The sequence below is a fragment of the Blennius ocellaris genome, assembly GCF_963422515.1.
Source record: "Blennius ocellaris genome assembly, chromosome: 7".
Classification (NCBI taxonomy): domain Eukaryota; kingdom Metazoa; phylum Chordata; class Actinopteri; order Blenniiformes; family Blenniidae; genus Blennius; species Blennius ocellaris.
This window is the reverse complement of record NC_137656.1, coordinates 17,470,169-17,485,159: the sequence shown is the minus strand read 5'-3', so window position 1 is coordinate 17,485,159 and position 14,991 is coordinate 17,470,169. Positions and strand designations below refer to the sequence as shown.

General features: G+C 39.5%; 1 protein-coding gene across 1 annotated transcript in view; it reads left to right on the top strand.

Moving 5' to 3' along the window:
- Positions 1-14,991, top strand: part of edil3a (EGF-like repeats and discoidin I-like domains 3a) — a gene marked incomplete at its 3' end in the record, with an annotated part of 112,663 nt that overhangs the window by 29,811 nt on the left and 67,861 nt on the right. Inside the window, exon 3 of the mRNA XM_080499741.1 lies at positions 9,486-9,614. Coding sequence (XP_080355867.1) covers positions 9,486-9,614 — 129 coding nt within the window. The remainder of the gene's footprint in view (positions 1-9,485; positions 9,615-14,991) is intronic.

Below are 14,991 nucleotides of genomic sequence, written 5' to 3'. Positions count from 1 at the left end.
AATTGAAAATTGCAATTAAAATCTCACAGGTTTAATAGGAGGAAGCACAATTCAGAGTTGACTCTGTTTGGTTCACCGTCTCTCAATAAACAGCTCAGATGAAATTCTCCAGGAAGAATATAAAGTTCACTGACCACAAATTAAACATGTTTATTCTTTTTCTTGAACCTAATAAAATATAGTCACTGACTTATGAATGATAGAAAAACAATTTATAGTTTGTATACAATATTCAAACCAAAATGAACATGTCCTTGAGCTTTCACTTTGTGTTGTGTTTGGCCCATTCCCCTTAGCGACATATTCCTTATTTCTAGTTCATCTACATTTACCTTTATAAACTGTAAAATATGCCAATCACAGTGTTCACAGAAAACATATAATACATATGATGGTAGCTATTTTTATACAGTGCACCTACTATGTCTTGTACCACATATTTAGTGCCCTTTTTTGTAAATAACACATTGTATTGTAAGACAGTAGTACTCGGTGTAAAACTAATCTTAAGGAAGGTTAAGTTTATAAAATTCAATAACTGAAAATAGTGAAATATATGTGGATTTGATCAGTTTTACACCACTTTGCAAGATATGTGATTATATAACGTCCATGTAATTTTTACACAGACTTTAAAGCCTTGAATTATAGAAACCCTCCTCAACAACACCTTCAAGTGGAAGTTTTCATTTGATATATATGGAACAGAGTACCCCATAAAGAGATAATACAGCAGTAAATCATCTCACCCAGGTCTTTGAAACCTTGTTTTGTGTGTACCGCCCGTACACATCTCACAAGAGACCAGAGGCGGCTGAATGTGACGAACAAGCCCGAGAAATAATTATCAGATTGAAAAATGACCCGAATTAGGTGTGACTTGTGACCACTGACCCGGAACTGGACCGGGAAAGAAAATAGGACAGGGTGACGCGGAAGGCCAAATTACTCATGACAGTTTTGAAAGGTTTTAGCATATCAGCTGCTCTTTCACACCCCTTAGTATCTTCACTCTACATATCCACATGCCTTGTTTTGGGGTCTTCTCTGCATCGAGCTCAAACTGTGTTTTGGTCCGGTGGGTGTTCTGCGCCTAAACAGACTCGATTTGTATTGTTGTGGCGTCTGTGAGGATCGGCCAGCCATCGACAGTACAGGACATCTGAAGTTACTAATTAGAAGTGAAAGTTTGAGGTTGAGAGGGAAAACCTGCTTACTAACTTGACAGCACGTGTCATTTCAATTTACCCCCTCAGACTCAATGGAATACTAGAATGAAGAAACTGATCAGCTACAATTCATCTGCACAAAGCGGATTATTTTCTGCATATCTGGTGAACTCTTTTGATTACTTTGAAAATATAAAGAACATTCTAAAGTAATACCATGCATTTAGCTGCCTGCTCTCTATAGATTATAGAGAAACAGTGACAGCCTAGTTGAGGCTGATGCCGAACAATATTGATAAATGCAGAACAGAAGAGTCAAGTGCTTTTCTATCTTCTGTTGCACCTAATGAGACGAAGTGATTCAGCAATTTCATTCCTGCAAAAAGTTGACAGTGTACATTTTTTATTGACAAGCTGCAAACTGTGATGGATTTTTAAATCCAATATTTACAGAGCTTTTCAAGCTTCTCGTGAACAATGAGATTGCACTCTGTGTTTAATTATTAAGCGATTATTCCACTTTAATAGAGTCTTACAGCGTTGAACCTCTCAGATTGTCGAATGTTGAAAACTTTATTTCATGGTGAGCTCAGTCTGTGCAAAATTTAAAAAAACATTCAGTCATCCTAGAGCATTTTACTGTTACCAACTCACAGCATCTAAACCTGCTGACTTTGTTTAGATATATTTCCATGTTGTTAGATTTGCCATGTTTCTGTTCCAAGTAATGCATTCTGTTGATTAGAGCAGAAAATAAACATCTTGAAACTTGAGTGTATGTTAAGAGATCAGATCTCATTACGTGTTTGAACATCATTTTTGTGTGAAATATGTTCCACAGACTGAAAAGTCTTACTTTTCAGCAGGCATTTGGCTTCACATCAGTCTTTCAGATCCACCGTGTTCCTGGCATTGATGAAGCAAAGCTCATTTTATGCTTACAGTTGTCTCTGTGGTACGCAGGTTGAAGTTCTTTGAGGAAACTCCATGAACCAACTGCCACGTTACGATGCTGACTGCAGGGGCTGCACAAATTGCATGTGACCTAGAAACTATGTATTTTCATATCGCTTCAGGTTCACCCCCCCCCCTCCAAAAAAACATATTAACACACAAGTGGCAAAGAGTCAAACAAAAAACAAACTAGAAGTATTTTAATCCTTAAAGTTTTCCATCATACTGCTGCTTTGACGTTCTTGTTTTCTCTGCTAATGTGTATGGATCCGTTATGCATTGATGTCAGGAAAAATATCTGCTTTAATTCATTTACATAGATAATCTTTCTTTCAAAAACATCCTTGGGCTTGCCTTGAATTAGGTATCATTGGAACATCACCACCCAGGACAACTGTGTGCTACATCAAACCAGATAAAGCTTTTGTTTCAGTTTGTTGACAAATCCCCAATTTATGGAAGAAATAAATCATCAAATTCAAAAACAAAGCCCTAAATATATCTCTATCAGCATTTATCTCATTCATTCAGATAAACTGAGTATACTCTCTGACGGAATATGTTTCAGAAAGGTGCCCCCATCCCCCACCCCCCCTTTTTTTTTTTTGCCAGAGACCCTTAGGACACATGGTACAGGTTTGACATTTTCATGGCATTTAGTCTTTAACAAGACAGCCTCCCTCCCCACATTTCTTTCTGGACTTCCCTGAAATGATGCTGATCTTCAGCGTGACCTCTTCCTTTGGATATTTATTTGACATATCTCAAAGTAGTTTGCTTCTGCATGATTCTTATTGCTTCTACCTCTTTGTCTGACATTGTCAAATGCTGACGGGCTGAAACGGCGGCGTGGCAAGGGCACAGGAAACGCAGGAGGCCAAAGACTCACTAAAAGCCTGAGCGTGCAGCGGCTCATGCTGAGAGCCTTGATGCAATATTGGTGGTTTGGTGCCAACTTTCATCAGTTGAGTTGCAGGATGGGTGCAATGACCATGAGCCCGTGAACCAATGAAGCCGTCATTGAAAAGGAGGCTGGGTTAAAATAGATTTGACACAATTAGGCCATGTCAGATTTCACTGTGATGTGGCTGGGTGCGCATTAAAAGCTGAAGAGCTTTAATGTACATTTCATACTCTGGAGACAGGTAAAATGTCTGTGTGTGTTTATTTTAAGATTCATTCAGAGGTTAACAGAGCGCTTGATGTGCCTAGTTGTCACTGTTAACACAGCGCTGTGCTGAGATAAAGAACCTCAGGAACTCAGAAATGACGGCTTCTTTCTCAAAAGATTCTAAAATCTGCGAGTTTAACTGGAGTATAAGTGTTGATCGGTGCAGGTGTCGAGAAGATCCTGACTTGTGTGCAGATGCTGGGTGGTGGCTAAGTGTATCTGATTAAAAGCGTCTCCTCCACTGCTGATGTACAGTAAATGCTAAGCCGGCTCCTCAAGCTGACCCACTTCACTGGGATCAGCAGAAATCTGTAACGCGAACAGTCAGTAATTCTTTGTCCGACCTAATCTTGACCCCACACAATGCTCTAAAGACGGCTAAGATTAGGTGAATCTCGGTGTTGCAATAGCGGCATGTCTTTCTTCTTCTCTGAATTAATTTGTTTTTACAAGTGCTGAAGACTGTTATTGACATGTTTTATAGAGAACGGTTTTCTCTGAGTATATCTCTTGAAAACAATGAGCAGGAAGGCTTTGTTTTTAATTATGTCCTTATGAATTGAAGTGAGTCTTAACTGGCTTCTCAGCTTCAATTGGCATTGTCAAGAATTGAGTACTGTAATGCATAGTATCATTAAAAGGCTACGTTTTTAATGTTGGGAGCACGTGCAAAATGATCCCTCTATTTATAATGAAATCTGTATTCCTGGTGCGTTTAGAGGGAGCAAATGTCTACAAAAGCTTCCGGCGACGATGTAAGGGCACATATGTAGCTTTAACCCTGAAAATGTCAAGTCTTTGTGATTGATCTGCAAGGAAACAAAGGATGCTTCACCATGTTTAACCATTGGTCAGGTTTCCCCAGCTGATTGATTGTTCTCTCTTTGCAGCCACAAAAGGAATCTTAGAGCCTGTGCCGGACGCAACGTGGGCTCACATCAATCACTGAGCCGGCGTTAGCTTGTACAGCAGAACAGCAGCTGACATTCACACAAGAAAATGCCAATGTTTTTTCATGACATCTTTCACGCAGACATGCATCACACAAGTTTCGGAGTGAGTAGAGCATCCACTGATTACAAACGACATCCATTTTCCCCTCTTTTTTTTTTTCGGCAAAAAAAAATGCATGTTTTTCTGCAAACAAGGTTCAGTCGCTTCCTTTTAGCTGCCTCGACTGTGCGGCCATTTTTATATTGACTAATTTTCTACGGCTGAAAATGTCAGTTGTTGGAGAGAAAGGGGAAATCAATTGAATAAAAGCCATAGAAGAACATTTTTTTGTCTCAAAAAGGAAATTCACAAATTCAAAATAAAGGGCTGATGTGCAGTATTTTTCTAAGAATGGATCTGCATTTGTGGTTTTGTTTGTTTTAAACTTTTATTACTATAATTTGAGAAACATCTGCTGAATTTAACCGCCTTAAGTCTTGCCGTTCAACTGTCACATGAAATTTCACACCAAGTGAGAGATGGGGTTTTGTGGCACCTTTAAATATATTGATATCAGTAGTTGTTTGATTCACAACAAGCAGCATGACTCTTCTCCTGATAGTGAAATGTCTTCAGGTTGAAATCTCTTGTTCATCTTGTGGAAGATTCCGGAAGCACATTTTATGTTTTTCCTTCATCTACACTACCCCTACAACATATTCAGTAATATAATTCATTGTTTAATCAAGTGATTTATAGTCTCACTCATCTTCCTGCTTGTTTGAATCGGGATTTGTTTTCAGAAATGAATGCAAATTAAATCCTGCTTGGAAAAAGCTGCATCCCCCCTCCCGCCGGCGGCCAAAGATCTCTGGCACTCCTCACAGGGTGTCTGCCCCACACTTATAGAACCACTGCATTTAGGATAGGGTTAATGTTGGAGAACTATCAGTCAGAACTGAAGCTAGAGTTACTCTACCAAATATAAGTCCCCACGGGAGAATAAATGAATGGCATACCTGTATGAGTGCGTGTTTTTGATTCTAACTCGCAACAGCTTAGCAGTCCATCCAGTTTGGGCTTTTTTTTTTTTTTTTTTTCTACACATTCAGTGTAAAAATATTCAATTTTTCCAGAACCTTGAAGTTATTTTGGTTTTGAGCTGACACCCAGCTCCATACATCACAGTAAATCAATCTCTTTGAAATATTGTTTTATAATGTTTTGGGGCCTTTTATACCAAAAGTTTTGCACTGAAACGGAGCTGCCACACAGAACACACTCTGCCTGAATCTCTCTCGCACTCTCAATTTCGCTCTTTTCCTCTCTTTTCTTTCACTATCCTCCCATCCATCGCATTTCCTTCCCCTTGCTTTATGCGCTATCCATTAGGGAGGCTGTCAGTAAAGCATGGTGCGACTATAGATCGTCACATCAAAACAGCCCTGGAACCTGTCACCCCCCCCCCTCTCAGAGAGCCGGGCTTCTGTGAAAGCTATTATACTTTACTCTGTTCAACTGATTAGCCGCTGCTGCTCACGTATTACTGATACAGGCCCTGGCTTTGAAATGGCATGGATTTGAGAGGATAGCCTTGTTTCTAATTCATATCAGAAGGCCAACTAATTCCAACAAGAGAACCATAATGAACCAGGTAGTGATGGTATTTAGTTTCCATGCTGAGTTGATTCTTAGCCTGTATGTTTTCGGTGTTGGGGCGAGTCTCAAATGGTTGGTTTGATGATGTAGTATACAATCCAAGGCCGCTCCCGTTTACTTGACATTGTCAAATGTTGTGCTCATGGCTGTTAATTTGTCAGACTGAGTTAAGAGGGCATGATAGTCTCACCCTTGAGACTTCTTCTCGTTGCGTATCACTTAAAATGAAATAAGAGTCCTGTCACAACACAGTTTGTAAAAGAATTCTTAAATAGATTTTTTTTTCTTCGAAGCCTTCAAAAAGAAATTTGTTTTGCTTCTTCTTGTACCTTTCTCTGACAACTTTTGCCATTTCATACAATAGATTTCAATTCTCCGATGTTTAACACGAGTCGAGCTAATTTCACTTGAGAGATGTCTGAAGTTTTCCCATTTAAGTTCAGCCTGAAGTTTTGACAGCTTGGGTGCAGTTGTACTGCTACATCTTTAAAAGTTGAGACAGTTATTGGCAGGCCTTTGAGTTATGAAACCAATAACCCGGCGTTAAAGCCCAGTCATTTACATCACATCTGGCCCCATGCTGCAGGTTAGTCTGAGGACGATTTCAGATGGCATTAATATGACTCTATGGAATTGGGCACTGCCAATGAAGCAGTATATTGCATGCACACCGTCTTAACTTGTAATAAGTCTTGTTTTCAAAGCTTTGGTTATCATCATTGGTCCCAAACAGATACTATTATGTGACGAAAGTGTAAAACTAAACAATGAAACACTTGAACAGAGATTAAAAGGTGCTCGAGCAACGTTATTAATCATTACGGGTGTAACTCTCATACTTCTTTTTTTTAAATATTTTTTTCTTTTGTTTGCTAAATCCCAAAGGAAGGTATTCACTCGGGGTAAAGCATCCCAGTGTTTCCTTACTGAAACACTGAAGAGAACATAATGCTCATGATGAATGGGTGTGGTGTGGAGTGTGCACAGCAGGGCCACGGGTTCTTGGAAGCTATGAATATGAATTTCCTTGCAAATTAGTGTTTGACTCATAGCCTTTTTGTGTAGTGAGCTGAACTGACCATTGGACAGTGTAAAGCATGAGCACCCTTTGATTCTCTGTGGAAACACTGAACTGGTGTAATTTGTGTCCACTGCAACTGGAGACTCTCAATACAAAGATAAGTGAAGCTGCTTTACAACAAAGAAAACAGGATTGGTACATTTTCACTGTATATACCTGCTTGAAAGTATTCTGAGGAGAGAAATATACACAGATATTCTTGATTGAATTATAGCTGCTCCTTTGCATATCACTTCCACATAAAAGTGCCATCATGTTTGAGTCATATCAAGTGTATGATCTGCCGGGAGGGACGGGTGGGTGGTCAAGTTTACATATATTCCTCGGTCTGCCTGATTAGTTTTGGCACATGATAGAGCCCATCTCTCTTGTGCCGTGATTAACGTTACTTCATTGGCAGACCAGACAAAATCAACCACATGATGTCTTTTAAAATCTTAGTGAAGCTGAAGGGTCACCTCTCACACATTGAGAGGGAAACTCCTGTACCTTTAAACTCACTCGGTGCAGCTCACCATTTTATAAACTTTGGTTGAATTCAGGATTTATTGCATTTTATTGTTGTTGGCCAATAAATCAAATTTTTTGACAGCTGCCAGTTAGACTACAGCTGAAAAAAAAAAGTCTGCATTACTTCATTGATTTATTGATTTGTATTTCCTAAGGTCATAATGAAACTGGAAATCTTTGTGTTTTAAGATAATGAAGTTAACTTTTTACATTCCCCCCATTGGCCTTTTCTCTGATGTCATTTACCTTCACACATCCTCAGAAGCATCCTTCTGCTTTGATCACACCCCGTACTTATATGAGTATTTGATTTGTCTGGTTGTAAAAGTCTAGTCCTAATACTTCTGTCATTTGTGGAGTTCATTCACAACAACTATCAATAAAAACACACGCAAAACCTGTGATGAGACATGATTATGACTGCAAACTGTTTGGTGAAGTGACATTCGCTATCAAAACCAATCAAGGACGTTTACTCTCTGCAGTGTCCTGAACATTTTGCACACTTGCACTTCTCCTATACTGCAGGAGAAGTGTACCTCCTGTTATTCAAAGCATCAATGGTAGAAGGTCAGTTATGAATTATCCAGCAAGGTGTGTGTCATGCAGGAGAGTGACAAAAGCATCTGTAATCACTTAAGCAATCACAGTTTGTGAGACAAATGTTTACTGTAAACGTAAATAAAGTCCATTAATATTGGGCCACATATATATATATATATATATATGTATGTATGTATGTATGTATGTATGTATGTATGTATGTATGTATGTATGTATGTATGTATGTATGTATATATATATGTATGTATGTATGTATGTATGTATGTATGTATGTATGTATGTATGTATATATGTATATGTATATATATATATATGTATATGTATATATATATGTATATGTATATATGTATATATATGTATATGTATATATATATATATATATATATATATATATATATATATGTATATATGTGACAGTAGTGCCCGTGGTAATCGGAGCACTCGGGGCAGTAACCCCCAAACTGGAGGAGTGGCTACAGCAGATCCCTGGAACAACCTCGGACATCTCAGTCCAGAAAAGTGCAGTACTTGGAACAGCAAAGATACTGCGCAGGACCCTCAAGCTCCCAGGCCTCTGGTAGAGGACCCGAGCTTGGAATAGAAAAAACAGGTGACCCGCGGAGGGCGAGAGGGAATTTTGAATTTTTATATATGTATTGGCAAAAAACAAAGCAGTTATGCATCCTTTTCTGGAAAACTACATATGATTGCCCCCTACTCAAGTTATGTTACCGCGTTGATAAATAACTTACTAATTGGCTGTTTTTGTATTTTCTGCTGCGTCAGATCAGTCAAGCAGAATTGAACTGATCCAGCTCCTCCTGCACTCTCATTTCATCATGCGTATATGCGATCAGTTTGACACGTGTGCTTTCCGCTCCATCTCGTCGATGGTTCAGCAAGTCTTTTCTCTCTGCTTCGTCTCTGTGAGGATGAAGTGTTGCTTTCCTGGAGGGGACACTTTCAGTGATCTCTAGAAGGAGCCTTGGGCCGCCCTCTAGACCACCGAGACCAGCAGCAGTCAGAGAAAGCCAACCTCGCCGCGCTCTCCTGTCATCCTCGGTTTTCCCTGTCACACGGTTTTACCCATACATCATCTCACAAGGCCTCACAGTGTAATTTATGCATCGAAACTTTTTCACTGTAACTGTGTTCAAAAGCACAGCCAATACACAGTGCGGCTGTGTTTTCGTGTTGACTCACTGGTGGGATGTGGCTGTCAGAGACTGTTTTCGTCACTCCTGACGCGACAGAAGACATTTTATTCACGCTCTCAGTGAAACGCAGTGGGCTGAACCACGGTGAGAAAGAGTTACCGAGTTGTTGTGCATGATTGTAATCATAGGGAATTATGAAGAAAAAACTGTCACACAGTGCACTCGTACTGTTTTCATCCCGACTTCAAATGGACATCCTGAAATTGTTTTCTTGTTTTTCCACACAGGGCCTTGCCACCCAAACCCATGCCACAACCGAGGAACATGTGAGATCAGTGAGACCTACAGGGGTGATACTTTCATCGGATATGTGTGCAAATGTCCACCAGGCTTCAGTGGAGTTCACTGCCAACACAGTAAGTTTGACCACTCTCTACTTTGTTTCTTTATCTAAACTCGTCAAATCATCTATCCCATAATTCATTTAACCGGAATGCAAAGAAATGATATACTCTGGAAAGATTGCCAGTCCTTCACAGGGCAAACACACAGAGATGGTCACGCACATATGGCAATTTGATTATTATCATACAAGGCATGGTTCCTTTGGAGTACTTCAATGAAGTCTGGCTTCTTAGGTCGTTATGGGCCCTGTATAACACAAATGACCTTGAGCAGGTGAACACAAATATTGAAGAGCTGACATAAAATAACTTCTTGTCGAAAAGACCAGTTCAGCAAAATGATAGTGGGTTTGTCGAGAAAGGAAAAGCTGAACCTGCTTTCTTTTGTTGAGTGTGCTCTTAATAAAGGTTAGTGTCAGGAGGTTTCTGCTGCCTATGAGATAATACTTTATGTTCGACTGGGAACATTGTTCTCATCCCCGCTACTATTTATGCTGTATTCATATGCGCTGTCTGAACTCTTCAACTTAATTCCCTGAAAGTTTGCTCAAGGCTAATCATCAATGCAGACACCGGGCACAGGTTCCTTTGGTGTTAACTGCTATCATCTACTTTGAAAGATGTGTTTATGTAATTCTAAGGGGTATATTGGTAATGCAGCAATGTTGTTTTCTCTTGGAAATGTTTTATCGATTTATAATGCAAAGCTATGTTTCCAGACTGTTTTAATTTCAAGATGTTCAAATTGTTCAAAAAGTGAAGCCACTGTTATTGTCCAGACATTTTATTTTATAAATTTGCTGTGTTTTGTGTGTACTCCTCTGGTTTTGAGACAATTGCAGATATTTAATGGTTTCAGGGCCCTGATCTGTTAAGATTTATTTGCAGCTGCACTTACAAAATCTCTCATTTAATGTCTGAATGTAAAACCTTGTAAATGTAATTATTCACTTGGAAACAAATTGAGGTCAGCTTACAGGTGGAGCCATCATCAACAAGCCAGTACCACACACATGCACGCACGCAGGCACGCACAGGATCAAACTATCACATACAGTACATAGTCTGCCTTTTGAATGGGTCCCCGCATTTGGAAATAACACGTAGCTTTGTCTCAAAGTGCTAAATCTTGCTAAATCCGGCACTGTGATATATAGGCCAAGTTCTGTGGCTTCCCTACCTGCGTGTGTGCTTGGCTGAGCATTGCATTTGCCCACATAACACAATTGTCCTTCATTGCAGGTGTGCTTGTAAGTAATGGATTTAATGTATCATGGTGCAAACTGTGGTGAAATGGATCCTCATAGGTTTGAAAAAAGAATGAGGGCCTGCACAGGGAGGGATGAAGAGATGTTAACCACTAATACTCCAAAGAAAACATTTATTCATGTCTATGTAATGCTGCCAGACATAACGGAGCTCAACAAGGAAGCCTTGTAGCTGTTAGATGATGAAAAGAAATGGGATTTTTTTTTAAACATTGTCAGTTATTGAGTATTGCCATATCATTGTTATCTTTCCTATTTCATTAAAAGGCACCAAATGTAAAAGGCAATGGAGCGAATCATTGTATCAACCATCTGTCATTGTGTTTATCTACACACAGAATTGTGAGTGATTGGCTAGCATTCATATCATAATTCAGTTATTGGTTCCTATTAAGCCTTTAGGGTTGTGAGAAACTGCTCTTATATGGGCTGAATACGTATTAATTTCTGCAAATTTCCCTCGTGAGAGAGAGAGAGAGCGAGAGAGAGAGAGAGAGAGAGAGAGAGAGAGAGAGAGAATAATTCCATCAATTCAATTATGAGAGCACATTCATTCTTGTTGGTTTAGGATGGCAGCGTACATGGCATTGTTATATATGAATGACAAGCCTGATGAAAAGAATAAAAGCAAAGAACAAAAACATTGGCAGAAACATCTGTAGAATAATGGGAACAAGACGAAAAGATCACAGTCTTTATGTTCTTGGAAAACAGTGCATCACTGTAATGAATTGCGCCGCAATGGGCAGATCATGATGCACCTTGACACTTCAAGCCACTCCAGAAGTTTTAAGTACAACTTCATCAATACCTTTGTCAGGTTGATTTTTAAGAGGCTCTCTCGGAACAGATTCAATGTCTACTGTGTAATATACCAAAATAGATTTTAAAGAAATGAATCTTTCACTATGTACATTTGGAATTTAAATGACCTTTGTTGAACATATAAAGCTCATTGAGCATTCTTACAGTGGACATATACAGTGTATCAGGGCCATACAAAAGTGACCACAACAATATAAAGTCAGCGTGTACATAAGCTCACCCTGGCAGCTGACAAATAACTGACATAACTTACCAAAAAACAGTAGACAAACAAAGCATTCATTGTGTCTAAGACCTTTCAATTATCACAAAGGAATCGCAACTAAAACTCACACATTTGCTGATGTCTTTAAAGTAAATTCTGAGAAAATCAATTCTTATCAATTGAGCGTTTACCGTCAGTATTGCAACAGAGGACATGTTTTCACACTGGAATCACACTCTGTGTTTCAACTGAACATTTCCACCATTTCCCTTCAGATATTGTGGCGAATACAACATAAAATCTGTGTAAAACAAGTCTAGTTTTGTACAGTTCCTCTTGATGTCTCCTTGCTCTGTCAGAGCCAAAACCAATTTCACACCTCTGAATATTATCCTAAATACATGCACCATATATCCTTCTTGTCGGACCTGTTTTATGAAGCACATCAAGGAAGGCTGTCGCACGTATACCTGCTCAGGAGAAGTACCAGCTATTTGAGGCTGCTTTTGATGGGGCAGATATTGTACGCAGTCAATGTTGTCGGACCTCTATTTTCATCTGAATGCAGCTGTCAATGAATCATCACAAGGTGTCGGCGTTTTCAAATTTAGGTTTAGTCAGTGACGGAAGGTGATAACACAGTGCCAACACAGCAAATGTGCACATTCAGTGGAAAGAAGCTTCAACAGTTGTTTTTTTTCCCCCATCTGCTGGATTTGCCACTAAATTAATCATTGGATTATTCTCAATCAGGATATTTTTCTTTTTACTCTTTGCTACACTGATTTAAGTTTTTACTCAGACAAAACCATGTCAGCCTCATTTGAGGAATCCTGGGTTAACTTTGGGTTACTGTCACGGCTGTCACTATTGAAGCCATTATTAACACAGTCATTCATCTTTTGAATAGCATGGCGTCATGTCTCTTTAGTGACAAGAGGACAAGTGTGAAGTTATTGGCAAGTAGCCAAATGTTGTAATCACCTGTCACAGTGTGAAGATTGGGGACGGATTGCCTCAGGTGTCACAGGATTGCAGATAATGTTTAGGGCACATATTCTCGGTCCATCAAGGGCACGTGAAGCGGAGACTGTCGGATTTAAGATTTCACTGCAGTGTCTCAATATCAATGTTTCTCTGAATTGCACGGCTTAATTTGATGAGATTCAGAAATGCATTATCTTGCCTGCTTTTTTGTCTCTGAGCCGCAAAGCTTGAACAGAAGTTGTTTTTGTCAGTTTAAAAAAATCTTTCTATGAATTCTTTAAGCTCTTATTGCAGTGTGTGACTCTGACTTCACAAACACTAACACTGCTTCTACATACTGTGAGCCTGTGCAGTTCAGCTATTAGTTTCCCAAGGTGACACAAGTTGTGCGCACCATGACGGAAAAAAAAAAAGAAATAAGTTAACTTGGCTAAACTGTCGGTCAGATGACCGATCCCTATGTTCACTTTCTATCTGGATCTTTCTCTAACCTTTCCTCGCCTGCAAGTCCTTTGACGAGCTTCCGCCTTGCTCTTTGATCAATACTGCATCTCCACGTTCCTTTTAGGAACAGAGCAGCAGGGTGGGATTGATTGAGACTAAACGTAGGATGTGTGAAATGTGTGGCCCCTGCGTTTGATCATGTATTGACAGTTGGTATCCTGCTGTATTAGTTCTGGCGCCTCTGTGGCTTCTCTCCATGAGATAATCAGCCAGTGTTTATGGCCGTGGCCTGATGTAATGCCGCAAGGAGCCATTACGGTTCAATTCACCTGGGGCAGATCACAGACCGTTTTTCCGCAGCACGAGAGAAGAAAAAAGGAGACTTCACAAAGACTCGCTCTGTGCTCCCTCTTTGGTTGCTGTGCTAAACAGCATTAGTGTTAAGCACAAGTTGCAGTTGGTAAGAAGGAATCCAAAAGAGAACTGTTCTCTCTCTCTCTCTCTCTCTCTGTATTTAGTTTTTTTAATGGCCTTGGATGCTTTGCTTCTACATCCATGAAAACTGAGCGGGAGGAATTGAGATGCGCCTTCTCTTTTTTTTTGACTGTTTTTATGCACAATTTGTTGCTTAAAAGAAAATCGCTCACACAATGGCACTAAAGCCAGAGGCAGCATGAATGAGTATCCAAATAACAGTGGCTGTGTACATCTTAACCTCTAAGCACTTCACTACAGCAGCATGCTCTGCTTGTCAAGCACAATGTAGAGGTCTGACAGTGTCTCCCAGTACCCGCTCCACCCACCACTTCACTTTACCAGCACTCCAAGTGGTTACCTGCACATTGCCGAGTGAGAAATCACTTGCCCTTCTCAAAGCTGCCTCTGCATCACAGGAGGTGACTCTGCAACTGCAGATGCTACGGTACCTTTTTTTTTTGGGATAGTTTCGGGAGGAGGGAGGTTTTTCTCAGCCGGCACGTATTCCACTTCTCATATGGAGACCACCAGGAGAGTACAGTATGTGAGGTAGTGTGAGATTGGTGGTCTTGTGAGTTTCCTCGCTCCACGATTGAGGGAGTTGTTATTTCCTCCTCACTGTGAGGCAGCACTTGTAAAGTCACTTCAGCAAAGATCACAATGAAGCATGGGACCTGCCTTCCTCCTTTGGGAGCAGTTTTTAAATGTTGAAATGGCATTTCAATGGTCATTATGAGACATTAATTTGTTTAGCTTAGCTCTAATTAAAAATAGGAGCATTTCTGAAGAGACATGCTTATTATCTACAATTTGAAGAAATAAGATCATATCAGATAGCCTGAAGTTCTCACTCCTGTAAAATATATATATATATATATATATATATATTCATATACACATTCATATATATATATATATATATATATATATATATATATATATATATATATATATATATATTCATATACACATTCATATATATACTGTATATATGTATGAATATAATAATATATGTGTGTGTGTGTATCCAGTTTACACTTCGTCAACACTGTTACCACACTCAGTCCTCAAGCTGCTTCTCTGTCAGCTCACAAAATGCCGAGCATGTGGTCTTGATAAGTGTTCATTTGCTCCTTCTGCTAAGACTGAATACGACGATATAAAAAAAAAGAGGTAACAGATT